Here is a 20,174-nt window from a genome sequence, read left to right on the forward strand (position 1 = left end):
TTCAATATTATAAAATGCATGTGGGTGTTAACTCTCCAAAGTAATAAATATTACAACAGAATAGGTTAAAATGTTGTCTCTACCTGAACCAATCAGGCTTATTTGTCCAAACTAATCGTTCTTTAAAGATTCTTAACAACACATAAATGCTACACACACCACAGAGAGCTAAGGGCACAAGTTGCTCTCAAAGCCACAACACATGCAGGGTTACCAGCCCTGGAATAGCTACTTCACATGGCTGGTTGTTAAACATCGCCAAGTAAGAGGATAGAGAAGCTATGCCACATGGCCCTACTACAACTTAGTCCCGCAAAATGCCTTTCCTAATCAAAGGCCTTCCTGTGGCTTGCTCTCAAATTTTCTTTTTCCTTCTCTTTCCCAATTTGCCTGTTTTATCAGTCTATATCTGTCTCCTTTTTAATCTGTCCTTCCCTATCCCTCTGTTGCCTATGACATTTTTATTTGTAACTAAAGTGTTTGTGTACCATGATGAATATTACGATTTTTGTCCATTTCTCAACAGACATCACTTGAGTTATTTTGAAGTTACTTGACAATGAAACGTAAAACAGAGGAACAAAGCTGTTACTGATCTCTCTATTTCTCTTCCTCTCTCTCTGTCTCGCTCTATTCAGGTGTGATTATATATATTTTCATTCTCCACAGTTCTGTTCTCCTTACTCCTTGCCTTTCTTTCTCTTTCCTCTCTCCTTTTTCTAGAAAACACCATATGAGTTCCAACCAACAGTCTGAACATCTGTTCTGTTGACACGCAAGTGTACCCACTTCACTTTTAGGAACAGTGGTGTTCACTTTAAGAACATGCTGCTATGAATCACATATGCAAGTGTGTGCATGGGCACGTGCACACACACACACACACACACACACGCATGCTTGCACATGTACATACACAAAGTTGCACATCTTAATTATGAATGCGTTTATGTGCCTATTTATGGTGTGAGGGTATAGACCAAAATCCAGATGAAAGCTGAGATATAGACTAAAATATGTGATACAGTCAAGAGACAAATCTACCTCTGGTTTCTTTTTCCCCTGAATCAGAATGGTAATGACAGAAAGGGGGCCCAGGAATATAGGCTGCGCTCCTGTCAGGAGAGAGACAGGAGTGATTTTGTTGAGAAAACTATGGGCACTGCTGTCTCCCAACAACAGTGATTAGAAAAAGAAGCCAGCGACATGCTGGGAGTGCTTTGTCCAGCTCAGCGCCCAAAGTCAGTGCTAATGAGGCCGAGTTCACAAGCATGTTTGGCCCCTTATGTTTTATTTTTCTTTTTAAAGTAACTTTTTAAAAGAACTCAAGCAATTTACTGTTTGCTGAGAAACATCAAAAAAACAGACCAAAAAAAAAAATCACACATAATCTCAGTGTTCATCATAACCACAAGCAAACATTCTGAGTCATAAATAGGTTTTGTAAATAAAAACATCATTATGCTGTTGTATAGAATAATTGAAAGACATTCAAAACCTTACTACATCCAAGAGCATTTACAGAACTTGGAATCTATATGGGAACAACATTGCCCCAAAATGTCCTTGACTTCCTGGGCCTTGCTTTGTACTATTCTATGATCCATCTCTTTTTCTTGTCTCTTGTGAGAGATTTTGCACTTCAAACTAGGTGCCCATGAAATTATCATTTTTAGCAGCTTTAATCATCTGGGACATACACGTATATGGTCATAGGCTGTTTGTTCTAGATCTAGCAGTGGTTCTCAACTTTCTTAATGCTGAAACCCGTTAATCCAGGTCCTCATGTTGTGGTAATCCCATTATTTCATTGCTACTTTATAACTGAAATGTTGCTACTGTTACGAATTGTGAGCTGACATGCAGGGTATCTGACACAGGGATCTCAACCTACGGGCTGAGAACTGCTCTTCTACAGACAGCAAGCAAATAAAACAGAAACCATTTAAGATGAGGCATTAGATGGGAAGAGATAAAAATTGAGAAGGATGCCTCCCCCTTCCCAAAACATAAATGGCACAGTGTCTCAGACCTCATTCCAGGAAAGGAACTGGAGCTAAACAAAACATGGGGCTGGCAAGTCCTCTCAGCTGGTGAAGATGGCTACTGCCAAGCCTGCCCACCTGACGTTCGATTCCCACGCCCAACGGTGGAAGGAGAAATCTGAGTCTTCTAAGTTGTCCTCTGGCCTGCACATACGTAAACACGTGTGCATACAAACGTAAATGTAATTTCATGATTAATGTGGGGAGAAAGGCAATACTACAAGAAACGAATTATAAGCATCTTCTAGTAGGCTATACTCAGATATTATTAATAATAAAAGTAATGTTAACAAATCACCTACCTATATAGGAGGAACTAATGCAATTATATTAATCTCAAAATGCCAAAAATTGTAGCTTAAATTTTTTTAAAAGAATTCAATATTATGCACATTTTAAAGGCAAACAGAGGCACAGAACTACACTGCTAGCCAAATTAACTTATGTACCAGATAATAAAGCTAGAAATTAAAGGAATTTCTAGGTGTTATACTACATTTTAAGTCACATATGCTCATGTGCAACATTTTACCACTTCCACTACATTATGTCCAGACAGGAAAATAATGTCCTAATAATCCTGGGGAGGCTATGCTCTCCCATGTGATCAGCAAGGCCTTGAGACAAGCACCAGGAGTTTCCATTAAGGAGAGTTCAAAATCTACACGCTTCGCTTCTTCATGGGAAACCGTAGCATGTTAATAAAGATTACAATTGTATGAACAGAAAAGAGCTTTATGGGCCCTAAAATTCATGGGTTTCTAAAATGAACAGTGTCCAGAGTGGACAAATTTCCAAGGAATTTGTCACAATGCAAAGACTCCAGCATCTGCCTCTCACCTGGGAATTTGCACGTGAATCCCAGGAGGGCAGTCCTTTGGGACATGCTAGTCACTGTGTATGTGCCACCGAGCCTTAATCTCTCTATTATCTCAGCCAAATACAACTCAGAGCAAGCAGGCTATAGAGAATTTTCTAACCTAGTATAGGAGCGATGCCTAAAATAACCCTTCAAAACCCTTTAAAGATGCTACTGGAGAGTTTGGGGTGGAATAGCTGAGAGAAGGCAGTCTTCTGCAGTCTAACAATAACCCCTAAACACCTCCACCTCACTACCCACGCACATATAGGCCCTGGAGCTGAGTACAGGATTCTGTGCCTTGATAGCCCAGGCTACTCTATTAAGGGCTGCTGACTAGAGGCATCAGTCCATTTGCTCCAGGGCATAGCATGATCATCTGGTTGTCTGCTAATATGATTCTCATTAGCACTTCTTTTAAAAAAAGATACAGTTGTCCACACTGTCACTCTAGGGTCATTAGTCAGCAGGCAGGAAGCAAAGAACACTCCTACACCTTCGCTCTCAGTAATATGATGAGGCATCGGTGAGCCCAGGAGGGCGAGCATGAGTTTTGGAAGAAGCTTAGGGCAACGATCAAGCTATATCCTGAAGCGACTTCTCAGCAAAGCATCACTCGTCAGTGGCCTGAGAGGGGTGCCACCCAATGTGTCATTTGACCACGAGTCTTCTTACAGGTCTTCTGCCTTCTGGAGTTCTTAATTTCAGAATGATTAAAAAAATAATAAACCTATATAAGGAGCAGCATGCAAGCAGTAAAATTTTAGAATCTAAAAACAGCAAAAGGCAAATCTTGTCTTGGGTATTTCCCAGCTTGGCCACCTTGGGCAAGTTCTTTAGACTGGGACAGTCACAGATTCAGAGTGGAGACAGCACCAAGTAGTTTGTAATGGCATTGTGATGGCAGGCATAGCCCAGACATGGTCCACAACGTGTTCTCAATGAGCAGCCGCTCGCTAACTTTAAGGCTCTTTATGTTATGAGGACAGGGCTTGGAGGCTACCCATCAATTTATCTTCACTAGATATAGACCATAATATTCACCAAACTCTCATCCAGTCTTCTCTCCTGGAAATTAGAAATAGAAGAAAGAAAGTAACAACCTGTGACTCAGTTTAATTTTTGAGTATGTTCTCTTGAATTAGCATGAGCTAATCACCATTAGCATCACGTCTCACTTCTTCTGCTTCAAAATGTGACACCCTCTGTTCCCTTAACTGAGGCCACCTTTAGCATTATTTAAATTAGAACTCACTGCAGAAAACAGTTAAGGAAGGAAGTGGTGGGTGGAGGATTCTACTCCTTGCTCTTCCATTGTCAGCTACAGTTACCCTAGACCCATGTAATCTTGTCTCTGCAGTACATTAACAGTACAGTGCAGAATTCACTTAGGTTACTGTCAGGAAGCTTACTGGTGAGATCTCTCTCTCTCTCTCTCTCTCTCTCTCTCTCTCTCTCTCTCTCTCTCTCTCTCTTTCAACCCCCCTCTGTTTCTCTGAAAGCCACTAGTTCAAGGTTTAATGCACACAGAGAGCATCAATGAGGACTCATACACCGAAGCCAGAAGCAAATAACCTGAACCGCCTAACTCAGCAGAAAAAAAGTTTAGGCTTTTGGAGCTCCCTGGTCACCCCGCACAGTTCTTAACACGTGGATACATTTGTACAGACTGTGCCTACCCCTGAGGCTACAAAGTAACTACGTTCTAACGCCTACCTAGCACAGTCCTGGCAGGACTGCAGGACTATACGAAGAATCCAATGTGTTGCACAGTGTAGCCAAATGTTTCTGGCTTTCTGATCCTACAAAGTGAACCTGGCTTCCCTCTCTCAGAAATGTGGATGGAATTCATCTCTTCCAACTTACAGGATTGTGCTGAGAGTGAAACTCAGGGAAGGGAAGTGATGCTCCAGTCTTTGGGAAGAGAAGCCTATGTAAAGAGGATCTCAAGTGGTAAGCCAACATTTATGAGTGCTACAGAAACAGATACAGTATCTTTAGACACATGGAGAATGGCCCGAAGAAATACTAGTATTCCTGTTCTGCCTTTATCCCATACCTAAGTCTTAGAACTGGCTGCTTTCATACTGTCAGTGTTACACAATAAGACCCTCCTTTTTGCCATCAGTTATTTGACAAGGTCAAATTCCTGTCTGAGCAGAGTTTCAGCTCCTCAAGAACAACCTGTAAGCTTGTGCCAGACCTCACCTCACCTCACTCTAGGCACATCTCTTCTCTGGCAATGACTTCAGACACAACAGAGACTGGACAGTCTTGCTAACAGGAGAAGATCTATTATCCGCATTATCCATGCAGAACTACAGGACAGAAATGGAGAGATACACGGGACAAATTTTTAACATACATTTAGTGACTCACATAAACTGTCAGGGTGGTGGTGGGGATGAACTTATTCTCCAGGTAGAAGAGCTAGGGATATATCTGACTAGAAACTAACCAGTGGCAAATCATTCTGGGGCAAAAAGGGGATGTATGTACAAAAATATGTCTGCATAAAAATGGTTGAGCCGAGATTTACTGTACAAGTATAGTCAGTTGTAGCTTTCAGTAACCATGGCATTTCTATTCAGGCATTAGCCACGGAAGACAACCAGACCCACTATAGGATTGATGCACAAGCTCTTTTCTTCCACAGTACATTTAAGACTAATGTTAAAATTTAAACTTTCAACAGAGGTTTTAATAAAGCTAGGTGGGTTTCCTAGAAATGAGTGGTAATGTCCCTGACCCTTCTACTTCCTTATTTACGAAATCTGTTCAGCTCAAAATGCCTTGTTATACTTTCTAATTATTTGAATTTTCCATGCATTTGAAAGTGACATTGGAGCATTCTCCCTGCAATAAAGCTTGGAGACTTTCCTTCCAGAAGATATTCAGTCCACCTCTCCAATCCTATCATGTGCTATTCTGCTTCAAAGCACATGGATCCTCAGTGCTCTCTTGTAAGATTCTTTGGGTACAAGACTGAAAGCTCTCAGGGGGCAAGAATTTTTTCTTTCATTCATTTTTTAGGTTCCATGCCATAGACATCCATCCCCATGCCAGTGAATGACAGGTATTTGGAGTTCAGTAAGTATTTGAGAATTAAAAGTAAATAAAATTCATCTAAAGTTCTCATCATAATGTTGACACATGTCAATCTTGTGGCAAGTAAGTAGTTATTCTTCTCATTACCAAAACAATTTATTCCACCTGCTTACATAACCTAAACAGTAGATGTCTAAGGAACTGCTTTAAAAGAATGTGATAAACTTCCTAGAGTTGATATAACCTAGACAATGCCCATCAAAAGGGGCCAATATCTAAGAGATTTTTGCTTGCCAAAATTTCCCACCCTTCAATTAAAAAATAGCACATTTAATAAATCAAAGATGTGATAAAACAAATCCAGTAACAACAAATGTATAGGTACAGATTGAATCTCTGAGTCTCTGTAGGTCTCAAAGTCCGGGACACCTCACAAATAAATTTGAACATGGATACATGGATGGGTATAGGGAAAAGATCAATGGGAAGTAAAAGCTTTTTTTTTTAAATTTCACTGGTGAGAGATATAGGTCATTGTGTCTGGTCTAAATCCCAGACTCTCCCACTATACTTTAGTTATATGTGGTGGATGTCAGCATGATGTGACTGACTCACATACAACCAGATCTCTAATTTGTCATTCTTAATTACCGGACTTTGCTTTTCACCTAAAGAAGTATTACTTATTAAAGACTTCACAAACACAAAGAACTGAATGTACATTGTTAAGGAAAAAAACACAGAAAGCATACCTTCCTGAGTCTCAGAAAGGGAGCCTGAACCTTTTAAAGAACTCAAGTACTTTCCAAGGCAATGTGTTGGGAAGCAGTAGAGTTAAGATGTGAACTCAGATCCATCTGTCCCTAATATTGCTACCTTCCAAGTACCTCCTCATAATGCTATCAGTAATTAAAATCATGGGGACCACCAGAGAAGTTACAATGTGGGCTAAAGGAAGGTAAAGATCTTTTTCTTCACTTTATTTAAAAATACAAATGAGTCAGGCCAGAAAAGAGAGAAGGGGGGCATTGTATCAAAACAGTTTGCCAAATTACTGACACACAATTCTTTATAACGTCTGATGTGTCATAGAAGAAGGAGGAGGAAGAGAAGGGAAAGAAGGAAGAAGAGGGAAAGGGGGAGGAGGAAGAGGAAGAAGAGGAAGGGGAGGAAGACAAAGATGAGTAGGGGGAGGAAAAGAATCTATTGGGAAAGATAATCAGAGAGCTAAATGATCTTAGATTACCCTCGTTGAATCACCAAGTGCAGATTGCACCTTTCACAAAAGATGTAGGGGTGGGTGGATGAGAACACAACCAGCTCCCCACTTAGGTGACAGGCATGATGATAGAGACGAGGTACAGCACCTGCTTTCCCTCAGGGAGAGGAAGCCTTTAGCCCAGAATATGCCTTCTTATCACTGTCAGACATCAACTCAAAATAGGGTTATGAATTATATAGAGTCCAAAGGCCAGAGCATTCTGTCTGCCACAACGCTAGTAAGGCAAGCCATTCTGGGGGCTTTTCAGAGCAGGTGACTGTAGGTGCTCGATTCCTGCCTTGTGCACTCATGTATGCACAGAACTTTTACCCTTTTGTAGCCTTGGCTTCCTCATCTGTGTAAGGATGTCTACTCAATGTGATTAAATAGAATAGTGAATGTCAGAGACCTGCCATGACCCAGTGGGCACTCAGTTTATTCAGTAAAGTTAGGTAGACATGGCACCTCTAGAAACCAATAAGAGCAAAGTGATAAGCAAAAGCTGACCAGGATACCACACTCTCTGATGAGTACTAAGTATTCACGATGGAAAAATCTAAGTGAAAAGTTCTGTTAATCACTTCGCACTACTGCCAGAGAGAAAGAGCCAAGCTGATGAACTGAAACATTCAAGTTAACTACAGCATAAAAATATGAAAGGGCGATATTAACACTTGTCACCTACTTACCACCTACAAGGGAGTTAATAGATTACTGAATGTAGCACTTTAAATTCCCCTGGGATGAAAGTATAAACACTGTACAGCACCAAGAACACATGTATAGTCAGATACATTTTGTAACACTCTAAGGATTACTATGTAAATTTAGATCAGGGCACAGCATGCCTGGAATGAGTAGGATAGGAACAATATGTTCTTGCTCATGACACCAAGCTCATGACAAATGATTCATACCAAGCACCTTTCGTGCCAGAAGATCCCCCCAGGTGTTCTACCAACTCTAGCAACCGTTTCCATCAAGGGAGAAGACTGCAGTGTGGAGGACGCACATTACACCCACGGGTGAAGCACAACAATTGTGTGTCTACACAAGTGCACAAGTCCAACAGATGATAGGGCAGGAAAAAAAAGGGAATGAGATGAAAGACCAATCCAGAGTCCCTCACTGGTTTGTCGGGCAGTCAATCACCATACACTTGCACCTTGGAGGCAGGTGCTATTGTAATCAGAGACTCTTCTAAACCCAGGATTTTATCTAATGGGACAGAGGCTTCCGGGTGTGTTACCTGCCTCTCTGAGAACCGAAAATGAGGTTTGTGAGGTTGTAAGATCTAAGTGTAAAATGTGGGAATCTCCTAATCTTGTCCCCAGGTTTAAAGAAGTACATTTCTCACTCTGGATTAATATAATAAAATTGAGAATAGTTACAAAATATTATTTTTGTCACAGGACATATTCCTAAGTAACTTGATATATGATTCTTGAATATTAATCTTGAAGCATCCCCAACTGTAGATGAATTCCTCACCCACAGCATGTTGCCCATGCTGTGGTAAAACACTAAGGAGTGAAACAGGATTCAGGTCTCTCTATGCTTCCATTGCACAAAGTTAGCCAAAGTGTCTTTCTACATCGTTCCTCTTTACAAAATGCTTTAACGTTTTGCTCTCCCGGGTTCCTTAATGGAACTGGATAAACAATGTTTTCTCTTTCTTCATCATCTAGGCAATACATAATAAGATAGATAAAGCAGTTACATGAGATGCTCAGAGCTGGACCTGGGAGGAGAGAGGACGGGAGGGAACTGTGAGGTATGAGCCCCCCTCATCACTGTGCTTAGCATAATTTGAGTGTTCAGCCTTTAACACTCAGCACCTTCATTATTTCCTACATTATCTTAGATTCATGTTCCTGCCCTAAGCCACAATTCTAGTAAGCCCCATTCAGCTCATGTGCATCAAAAAAAAAAAAAAAAAAATGAAAAGCTGGCAGTGCTTGGCGCCATTTCTAAATGGAGGTTAAAATTTGCCAAGGATGTACTCTCTTTCCAAGATCTTTTAAGAGATGAACTGAAGTAGAGGTTTAATGGGTGAGCGACATTTTACAACCTGAATTACGTTAAAAGCCAGAAATATTTTGAGTCCAAAGTTTTATCTTTCTTTTTTTTCTTCTTCTTCTTAATACAACAAGATCTAACACATTGGATACATTGAAAATCTCCTCCTAAAGCCAGAGCTCTGAGTTAATCACTTAATGGAGCTGGAGTTATTAGTCAGTATTGGAAGATCCAGGTTAAAATGAAAGGATCAAGTTCAGCAACAATTAGACAAAAGATGTAGATTGCACAGTGCTCCAGGACAAGAGTGTCCAGAACTTGAGTAGGAATTGCTTCAACTTTAGATTTTGATTAAAACCGCTTCTGAGAACCTCCAGCAGCAGCCCCACATGAAGGCTGTAATAGACAGAAATCAGGGGCTGTCCTCAGTAGAGGGTAGGCTAGACCGCCTAATGCATGACACTGTATATTTCAAAACCTTCTCAACTCTCATTAAAAACCCAACAATGAACACAGCTCAGTGAAATGGCACTTGTTGGCAAGCTTCCTGGAAACATTTTCAAAGGTACCATGTTGCAGCCACTGTGCATATTACAGACACAACTCCATCAGGGGAAGCTGCAGTTGAGATCCTCCCCCTACCCCCACCCCCACCTAACCCCCAATTCCCGTTTTGTAAACCTTTAACTTTTCTTGTCGCCCTCATGGCACGGCAGTCTAAAGAACTTTACGCGCTTTTAAATCTCCAGTTATTACCATCAAAGCTGCTTCGTTACTATTTCAGCGCATTGAAGTTTCTAGGTTTGGGCTAAACTGGGTAGCTTCCTCAGATTTCAAACATCCAGGCTTCTCTGAAAATCGGAAGCTCCTGATAGAACCAGTGAGTTGCACCCTAAATCTTTTCTCAGCGACTGAAATCTCGTCCTGTTCTTCATAAAGGGAAACTCGAATCTTTATTTGAGCTCCTCCCTAGAGGAGGTCAGTCGTGGGAAAACAGGGAGTTGTTGTCACTGGAATCTATCTATCTGATCTTCCCCAGGCTGACCATGCCAGAGAACAACTGCCCTTTCATGGGTTAGAAAAGCCTGACTCTCAAGATGCACTTGCTAATGCTGTCAGGAGATGCTGGGAAGCCTCTGCACTGAAACTTGCATCCGTTTGGTCCCCAAATAGATCCTAATACCAAAGGGCACCTTATATCGTACTGCAGTTTGCCTTCTCTGGGGTGGAACAAGGGTCTAGGAGCTCTGAATAATAATAAAATAAAAAGCCCACAGATGCGACTTCTCCGTGCACCCCCAGTACGTCTATCAGGTAAGGAAATGTCCCTTCAGTGAATTTCAGTGGGCTTGGAAATTTAACCCTTTCAGCACTGCATTAAAAATACTTTAACGCACACACCACCCCCACAGTTGGTCTTCAGTTCCACTCTCCAGTGTCACTGAAGAAATAAAAAAGATCTGCTTGTTCCGTTCCAGTTTGAACCTTTTGATCTGGAGAAGACTCTGAAGGTGGTGGTGGGGACTCCCTAGTAGGCACCATTAACTCTTGGGGGGAGGCCAGATGGGAAGACTTCACTGTGCAGCATCTCCCAAGAAAGAAACCCCTTTCCCCCAATTCTCCACCAGCTCTCACAGTGAATGGTAACCCTTTCCTTCTCTCACCCCTTTGCCCACAGTTCCGTTTTACTCACGCTGCTGTTGTGGCCAGACCAGTGGACCATAGCTTGGTTGTGTGCCGAGTCTCCAGTCAGCGCAAATGTGGTGCTGGTCAATCTCAGCTCCTCCATCCGGAAGCGGGTGGCTTTGTCCGGGTCCCGCGCGCCAGTCCCAGGCCCCTGCTGCCCTCCATCCCTTAGCATGTCCCGGCGGCTCCGACTCGCACCCTCTCCGGGTTCAGTCTTCTCAGGATCCATTCCACTCCGTCTCCTACGGCCAGAGCGTGAAGCGGTCGCCGCTGACACCCTACTGCCCCCAGCTCGCTCCAGAAACAGCGCCCGGTCCCCGGGGGCCACTGTGAACAGGGGTCTCATGAAGAGGGGCGGGGGCGTGGCAGGAGCCCGACCCAGCGGTCCCGGGTAAGAAAAGCCTCTTGGGGTAAGGGTCCAGCGTGGGGTCGAGCTAGGGTGCTGCGGAGGGCAACAAGAAAGGCTGCTGCAGACGCCAGGGGCTAAGAGCATCAGAAGCCCCGCTCCCGTTAGGAGCGCGCTAAGCGCGGCCGAGGAGCGGTCCCCGGCGCCAACTTTTCCCATCTCTGGAGCGGAGAGGAGCGGAGAGGGGGTCCCGAACCGAAGGCAGGCAGCGGAGCGAGGCTCTGGGCTGAAGGCGGCAGGGTGTGCGCTCAGGACCACAACTCCATCCAAGTTGGGCGGCGGCGGGGCGCGCGGAGGCGGCGCCGGGCAGGTGCCTGCCGCTCGCCCAGGCTGGGCTTGTGCGGAGCGCGCGGGTTGGGACGGAGCTGCGAGCCACCGCCGCCGCCGCCGCCGCCGCGCGGGGGTGGAGCCGAACTGAAGTCACGGGCAGAGAGGGCGCCGCGCGCCGGCTGGCGACGCGGAAGGGAGGGCGGGCTCTGCCAGGGCTCCGGGCGCTGCGTCCCGCCGCCGAGCTGCGCTGTGTACAGGGAGGCGGGCGCGGGCTGTGCTGTCCCCGACCCTCCCCAAGGAGCGCAGAGTCCCCGCAAGCAGCCTGAGTACCCTTCCTCTGGGGACGAGCAGCTCCTTGCTCCCAGAACAGGCGCTGTGAAGGGTTTCCTATTCCTGTTTTCTCTTCTCTACTCTTTGGTTGTTCCCCCTCTCTTCTCCTTTTCTTGTCTTTTCCAGTTTAGAAGATGAGTGGGTTCTTGCTCTCTCTCCCTGTTAAACTGGGCGAGTTGGCATCTAGTCCTTACTTTGTGTGCCCCAGCCTGCAGAGGATCTCAGAAGGCAGCAGAGAGTGCTGCAATAAACTCTGTGTGTGTGTGTGTGTGTGTGTGTGTGTGTGTGTGTCTTGCTCAGTCTATATATATATATATATATATATATATATATATATATATATATATATATATATATATATATATTAGAGGTCCCCCACCCCTTTGTGATTCCTCCTAGACTCCTTTCAAGGTTTTCTTAAGCGCTCTCGGGTATTGAAAGCAGTCACACTTGACAATACAATTAAAGTGAAGATTCCCCAAGTATTTTGGAGCTGTATACAACTTGGCTTCCTTAAGAGACCACGAACTCCTTGGGAAAAGGGAGACTAACTCCGAAGAAGTGACCTGTTTGCCATTTTGTTCTCAGTGTTTGGGAACAGTGCACTGAATGGTAGGAACTGTAGGTGATTGGCTTGGTGGGTATGTGTTGTGAGTTTGTTATCGATCTGACCATCAACAAATACAGGAAAGGCTTTGTATGCTTCTGCGTCTAGTCCAGGGTTGCTAACACATGCATTCAGATCCCCCTGAGCAAGCCAGTGCTTGAAGGTTGGTGTTTGCTGTGGGACCTCGGGCAATTGAGCTTCCCACATATTAAATTAAGTGGTTGCATTAGATGACCTTTAAAATCCTTTGTGATCCTAAACTTCTGTAATTATGTGATTATAATATCAGTCTACCCAAGATCCCCTGCCACTGTTCAGAAATTGAGGGAATGATTTATAGTAAGTGAGAGGACTTTGGAAATTGCAGTTTCTCAAAAGCCAAGCCTTTTTTCAAATTGTTAGTTGATTTCAAGTTTCAAAATGCCATTGAATCTTTTTACCATTTCCATGCACTAGATAATATCTTCTTGAGTACATGAGGATTATGAAATTATTGAAGGAATACTTACGGATTGAATAAACAGATGTTATAAAATAGTGTCAATTCCCATTTGCAGTTTGATTTTTGTTTAGTTTTGCATTTGGAATCTTCATCTTACTCTAGAAAATTTTTAAGTTTGTGATGAGCCCTACTTGAAAGTAATACACAGTGACAATTAATCTTCAGTTAATGAAACCTCCCTAACGATGCTCCAGAGGAACAACTTTGTGATAAAAATCTATTCCAGAGAGATGTCACAACATGATGGTTCCTACAGCTCACGGGATTCCTAGCACCTGAGAGACTGATCTACGATGGCCTCCATGTATTCCAGCATAGGATAGGACACAGTCAAGTTGAGATGTGTCTCAGCTACAGAGTGGGACCTTGTGTAGATAAATAGACAAATAGATACAAAATAAATAATATTAATGAAAATAGCATTGTTCTTATAATGAAAGCAGCCAGGGATCACACACACAGGAGCTGTTTATACCAAGAATCGAAGCTGGGTGCCTAAACGTGTCCTCTGGCTAATAAAAGACAAGGATTCTTTGAAAAGTGCCGCCACTGTGCAAATACAGACTCTGCTAAAAGAGAAACACATTCTGGCAGGCTGTAGCCTCTAAAGGATCAACAGTGCTCTCTCCTCCCCAGGCCTCCTGGCCACTGTCTCAAGAGCACTGTCTCACGGTAGTCTTGATCCTTCCCATAGAGAAGATTTTAGAGCACGGCAGGTTCATCATTTGTTTAATGCTTTCTTTCCATACTGTTAACCTCTTTTCCAATCTGGGTAAATGAGTGAGAAATTCCTCCAGGAAAGGAAAGACACAGAGCAAAGAACCAGAACCCAATAGATTCCCATCTAAAGGGAAGCCTGAAACAAAGCAAAACAAACAACAAAGACAAGCAGAGATCAACTAGAGCTTCCTTAGGTATTGCTGCATTAAATTTTTAGTATTAAAATAAATATCTTCCTTAATAAAATGCTACAAACACTAAGAACGGAGTGGCTTTTTACACATGTGTTAAGATGATCCCACAAAAGCCGGATGTGGGGCTCATGTCCCTAATTCTAGCAATAGGGAAGCTGAGAATTGCCCTAGTTTGAAGCCAGCCTGGGCTACATAATTTCTTTAAGAGCATTCTGGGATACAGAGTGAAATCTTGGCTCAGGAATAAAAAAATTCAACAGTAATGAAAACAAGAGAGAAATTTTCCAAGAAGGACATTCTAAAGTGACCGTCCTTGGGTCATTTGAGACTTTATTGAGGACAGCTAAAAAATTTAAGGCCTAATTCCCATTATCCATTGGTGAAGTTAAAATTATACAGATGCAAATAAAATTGGCCCCAGGTAATGGTGTATGTGTGTGTGTGTGTGTGTGTGTGTGTGTGTGTGTGTGTGTGTGTGTTCATTTTATTTCCCTAATGACTTTTATCAACAAGTCATAGGAGAAATTACAAGAATTTTCTAAATCATTAATTTCCCATTGTTGGGAATCCACAACAGGTAAAGCACAGGAAGTCTGTTGTTGAAGTATGTTTGGTTCATCATCAGTATGTATGGTATATGTTATTATATTTTTATATTTATTTACGTATTTTCATGTGTCTGTATACAGGGCTATACCTGTCACAGTGTGAGTGGAAGTCAGAGGACCACTTTTGGGAATGAGTTCTTTCCTTCTGCTCTGTCAGCTTAGGGGATGAAACTCATGTGTTTTGGGTACCAGCATCAGCAATGATTCACTGTATGCTGAGCCGTCTCACCAGCCCCCATAGGTGTTGTTATTATGGACCTGTGAAAACGCTATTAGAAAATTAATGTCATAAGCCTGAAGATATTATACATTGCCGATTCCTCTGAGGAAGGTTTTTAAATTTTGCCCATGAAAAATATGCCATTGCTGTCAAGATCTCGGCCAGATGTATCATCAGGAGTAGCATCCTGGCCTCTCCTTCCTTTGGCAGTCTCGCAATAGTGCCTTCTCAGTGTCATTCAATCCTGTGTTTGTTTTCTTCGTCTATTAATAACCTCCCTCAAAACAGTGTGTGGATAAAGACCATAGTAGCTGCATTAATTTGCTCTTTCTCCCAATGTCTCCCTCGGTGCCCAGCTCATGGAGCTCTCAATAAAAGAATGACTGCCTAGCTGGGTAGAAACACCTCCCACATCTCACCTAGCGGAGTCAATCCGATGTGTCCTCTATACGTGCTCCAAACTTTAAACGTACCAACGTATGTGGCGCATCTACGAATGTTCTCTCAGCCATATATTACCGTCTTCTCTACTTTTCAGTATAACCACCAAGGGTGATACTATCATGTAGTGCCCAAGTCAAGGCCTCTGCATATCCAGTTCTCTTGGAATTCTCTCTACTCAAAATTCCCCGGACAGACAGCATCGATTGGTGACTTTCTATAGATGAGACACTCAGTAACTGCTTGGAAAGCTTCAGTAACATTGAACCAGCAATGCTGGAAAAAGGGAATAAGGGGTTATTTTGCAGAGGGGGAGGAGGTAAGTGTCTCAGTGGTTCCTATCCTCCTGGCTTCACTTGGTTTGCATGAGGAGGAGATGCTAAGCAGGGTGGGACATTCATCACTGCCATAATCTTTCTGTGAGAGATTCTTTCTGCAGTTAACTAACTTTGCTTTGCTTTGATTTTCCAAAGAATGGTCTCATCCTGCAGACTAAGTGGCTTCAACCTTGTGATCCTCCTCCTTCAGCCCCCCTGTGGGATAATCAGCAGGTGCCATAACTCCCAGCCAAATGCTTATATTCTTTCCCCTGTCTTCCACTGCTCCCTCTCTCATGGATACCTTGACTTCAGCCTGCATTACATCATATCACATGCTTCCGCAATAGAACAATGTCTTTTAATGGCTCCCAAATACTTGGCTCTCCTTAGATAGCATTGAAGCAGGGTGTTTTGCATTTCTGCTGGACGCCACGAGGAACCACAGAAGAAAACCAGGTAGAACAATATTTAAGCTCTTCCCATAGCTGACCAAGGGAATGATGGGAACAGTTTAAAGTGCTCTTTAAAGTACTTTTAGGTATCAAATTAATACTGGGCACAGTCGGGATTCCGTCAGTGTGCCTCTTCTCAGACAATCCAGATTGCTGGAGAAATACCTGAGCACTCATGTTTGGAAAAAGGTAGGCTAAGATTAGCTACCTGACACACAGGGAAGTTATGAGAGCCAGCTTAACTTTGTAAACCTCATGGAATTAATCCTACTGCTTTGCATTTATGTGACTTCTGCCTCACCAGATCTATAAACCACTTTTTCTTCTAGTTCAATAAATCTTGCAGCAGCTCCAGAAGATAGGTAGGGGGCAGGTTTTGCCTGCGTCTTACAAAATAAATATACATTTACCCAAGGTCATGGAGTTAGAGACAAACTTAAAACAGAATCTTATTATCTTCTTCTGCACACAATCCTACTTTGTCACATCCAGTTGATGCGTACATGAATTAAAGTCTCACATTAGTTTTGTTCGGCTATCAGGCCTTGCTTTCATAACCGTTTCAAGCTTCAAAGACTGATTCATACAATTATTTAGGAAAAGAGCGGCATAAACCAACACGACTGTCATCTTGTGAACTCATATCTGCGTACATTAACCCATTTAGATATTCAGGCTTAATCTGAAATCAATAAAATGCACACATGACAAGGTGAGCCTATTTAAAGGTGGTATCATTAGGTATTCTAAAATATATACTTACCAAAAAGCTCATAATGCATTAACATAACTTGTTTGTCATTTTCAAAAGACCTGAAACCTTCACAAGTAACATTAAACATCCCTCTTTTCTGTTATCCTCTGGTTTAGAAATCCAGTGCAAGACTCTGATGTCCTATGTCACAGAACCAACATCGTACCTTTTGCCTAGCTCAACTATAGAGAAGAGTATATGCAGATCTCAAAACTTGGAGCTGCATTTCCACTGGTTTCTTTGGGAATACATACCAGAGAATGAGGCAAAAGAAAGGGAAGATGCCCACCAATTCTCAAAGCCACTAAGTGACCAACCACTGCATCCACCCAAGAAGATGGAGGTCTCTTTTACAAAGAATCAATTCAAAGACCAAAAGGCTTAGATATGTCAGTAAGTCCAGGAGGTTCCTGGGGCACAAAAATCCAAGTAAATTTTACTAAATCAAATATACAGCATCCTTTGAAGACCAAGATTTTAGAGACTGTTCAGTCAGAGCACCCGGATAACAGTATATGCAGAGAGGAAGCATCAGGAGGAATGAACAGTATTAGCTGAACAGACACCCAGAGCTCTATGCCGTGTCACATGTCTCTGATCTGGACAGAGTGTGTATACTTGGGCTCTCCTGTCCAGGTGTCTTCTGCAGTCTGAAAGTAAGGGTTCCTTGTAACGTTGGGGCTGTTTCCTTGCTGTTTAAGTGTTAAGACTTTATAGGAAGGGGTTGGGGATTTAGCTCAGTGGTAGAGTGCTTGCCTAGCAAGCGCAAGGCCCTGGGTTCAGTCCTCAGCTCCAGAAAAAAAAAAGACTTTATAGGAACCTTAAGTCATGTTCTCTATCCATTTCTGTATCACAAAAAACTCCTCCCTCATGTTTCCAAGTGTTCCTCCTGTTATTTAACCTGACTTTATCAATTTTCACTTCCTTGATACCTTCTGCCCACGATTCCCACCCTAAGATCCCAGATATTAATGCCTACTAAGTCTCTACATATTCTCTGAAACATAGTTATCAGCCCCTACCTGTCCTGTCACATGGCATCATATCCCATTTCACAGGTTTTCGTTATGACAACCGTCTTGTTTTTTTCAGTGCTATATGTCTTCACCCAGTGCTAAGTCCGTAGTCCTCATTTGCTCTCTACATTCTCTCGGCTGTCTGCACTTACTTTGATGCTGCCCTTCTCTTATTCCAATTATCTGCTATTACTCATCCGCCTCATTCATTAGTATATGAACTCTTGTGGGTTAGGGGTTGTGTCATAGAAACGTCTGCTGTCTTAAGTTCACAACCCAGTCAGGCACACAAAGACATTCAGTAAGCGTTTGTCACGTGAACAAAAGACACAACTAATGCTCTCACATTTTTTGGTAGTATTTCTTAATATGGTCAGATATTCCCTGTTAGGATGAATCAAAGACACCCACCAGAGATGTCATGTGTAGCTAAATTTATACCTCCAAGAACAGCTGAATCAATGAATAAGGCAATTTAATGCAAACTGTCATTAAGTGAAAATGCTCACCTCCTCCAATCTATTGCAAACACCCAAAGCTCTTCCGAAGAATGTGGCTAAATAACGAGTATGACGCTTTTGTCACACTTTTTCAAATACTGAAAAATGACAGTGAACTTTAATTTTGTCTATGAATGTGTTCAAATTTTAATGATAGGCTTGGTTACTCACTGTATTTCATACACACACACACACACACACACAACACACACACACACAGAGAGAGAGAGAGAGAGAGAGAGAGAGAGCCAGGTAAAGTTAAAAATATGTTCATTTGCTTGACTGTAATATACACTTATGTATATCAAAGCATTACTTGGTAAATGTTAAATATGCAATAAGAAATGAAGCTCTTAACACTATATAATTATATAATAGAATTTTCCAGTGACTTCAAACCTTTTCTCTACGGATATGTGCTTTCTATTTTCAGTTTCAAAGATTTTGTTTCTAAACCACATTCATAAGTGCATTTTTTTTTTGGTTAGGAAGCCCTGTCTTTATTCATCACAATGTCTGTGCTGCATCTGTAATGACTCTACCTATACATGAACCTACAGGTTAAGGCTGACCTGTAGACACTGCCGACTCCAACATATTTATAGAGAAGTCTCCTTCCTTTCTCTACATGCTCTGGAAAATTTCCTATAAGTCACTGACAATATGTGTTTTGTTTCTGAGTGTTCTTTCTTTACTGTTGGACCACTGGTCAGATGTTTTGACGATGAAGGATCTGTGTGTCTATCGATGTTTCTTCTTACAGCTCTGTGGGTTTAACCTAGGACCTCACATATTATAGGCAAGCTCTCTTCCACTGAGCTACACAGCCCCAGGCCCAAACCAGTTCTCTCTAGTGTAACATTACAGTAAGTCGTGAAATCTGCTGTGAAGTCCCTATCTAGTGTTCCAGTTTGTTTGACAGACTCTTAACAGTTTCTGAGAATGCCTGGACTCTAACAGAGAGTTGCGTCGTGTCTGTAGATCAATTAGGGGGAAAATGACATCTGAAATTGTTGCCCCCTCCTATTGATGGATGTGCTATGTGTCTGCATTTGTTTGGTCTTCATGTTCTCTCAGCTGTGTTTATTACTTTTCAATCTTTCAGTGAATCCGAGGGATTCGATGTGTTTGATGACTTTACGAACCTGCCTATTTTATCTTACTATTCAGTGACCTTTTTAGTGCATAAAATCAAAATTATTTTATTTTGGGTTTGAATCTCGTTACTTTAAAAACAAACATATATATTATGCATGATCTTTTTTTACTTAAATTCTATATCCCTAATCCCGGCCTGTGTAAATTAAACTTCCATTCCTTTCAAATTTGTCTGCCTTTCATTGGTTGATAAATTGCTGCTATTCACCTAGGAAGAGAAAGTATGTTTTATAGAAATTGTGGCAATGATCGAGCTTGTGTGGAGGCGGCCCCACCCCTGCATGGGGGAAAAGTTTCATTATTTCACTGCGAAGTATGAATACGATGCTTGCTGGGAATTCTTGCTGGGAATTCTTCTGAAAACAGATAAATCATAATCACCGATTTTCTTTTATTGTTAACTTGCTGACTTTTAGAAATACAGGAAGAGGCCATGAGTTTTATTTTATGCTTTTTGTGTGTCTTTTCACATAGTCCATTGTTTTATAAATATTGATTATTAAACGTTAAGATGCTTTTCATTCCTGAAGCAAAGTATTTGGAATTAGAGAGCGTGGTTGGGAGACGTAAAGTGAATAAATAAATTAATGAAAAAAGAAACTAATTGCCTTGCATTTTATTTGAGGCTAATTCAGGCAAAACCATGAGACACCATGTCTTCATTTTTTTTTTTTTGAGACAGTATGTAACCTCGACTGACCCAGAGCCCACCAGGTAGCCCAGACTGGCCTTGACCTCATAGAGATCCACCTGCCTCT

General features: G+C 42.2%; 1 protein-coding gene across 4 annotated transcripts in view; it reads right to left on the reverse strand.

The window, feature by feature from the left end:
* Nucleotides 1-11,659, reverse strand: part of Sorcs1 (sortilin related VPS10 domain containing receptor 1) — a 507,144-nt gene extending 495,485 nt beyond the window's left edge. For all 4 annotated transcript variants that reach the window (XM_032892179.1, XM_032892181.1, XM_032892180.1 and 1 more), the window contains exon 1: nt 10,926-11,659. In XM_032892179.1, coding sequence (XP_032748070.1) covers nt 10,926-11,483 — 558 coding nt within the window. In that variant the 5' untranslated portion in view covers nt 11,484-11,659. The remainder of the gene's footprint in view (nt 1-10,925) is intronic.
* Nucleotides 11,660-20,174: the final 8,515 nt, after the last annotated feature.

The sequence above is a fragment of the Rattus rattus genome, chromosome 2 (genome assembly GCF_011064425.1).
Source record: "Rattus rattus isolate New Zealand chromosome 2, Rrattus_CSIRO_v1, whole genome shotgun sequence".
NCBI classification, from domain to species: Eukaryota; Metazoa; Chordata; class Mammalia; order Rodentia; family Muridae; genus Rattus; species Rattus rattus.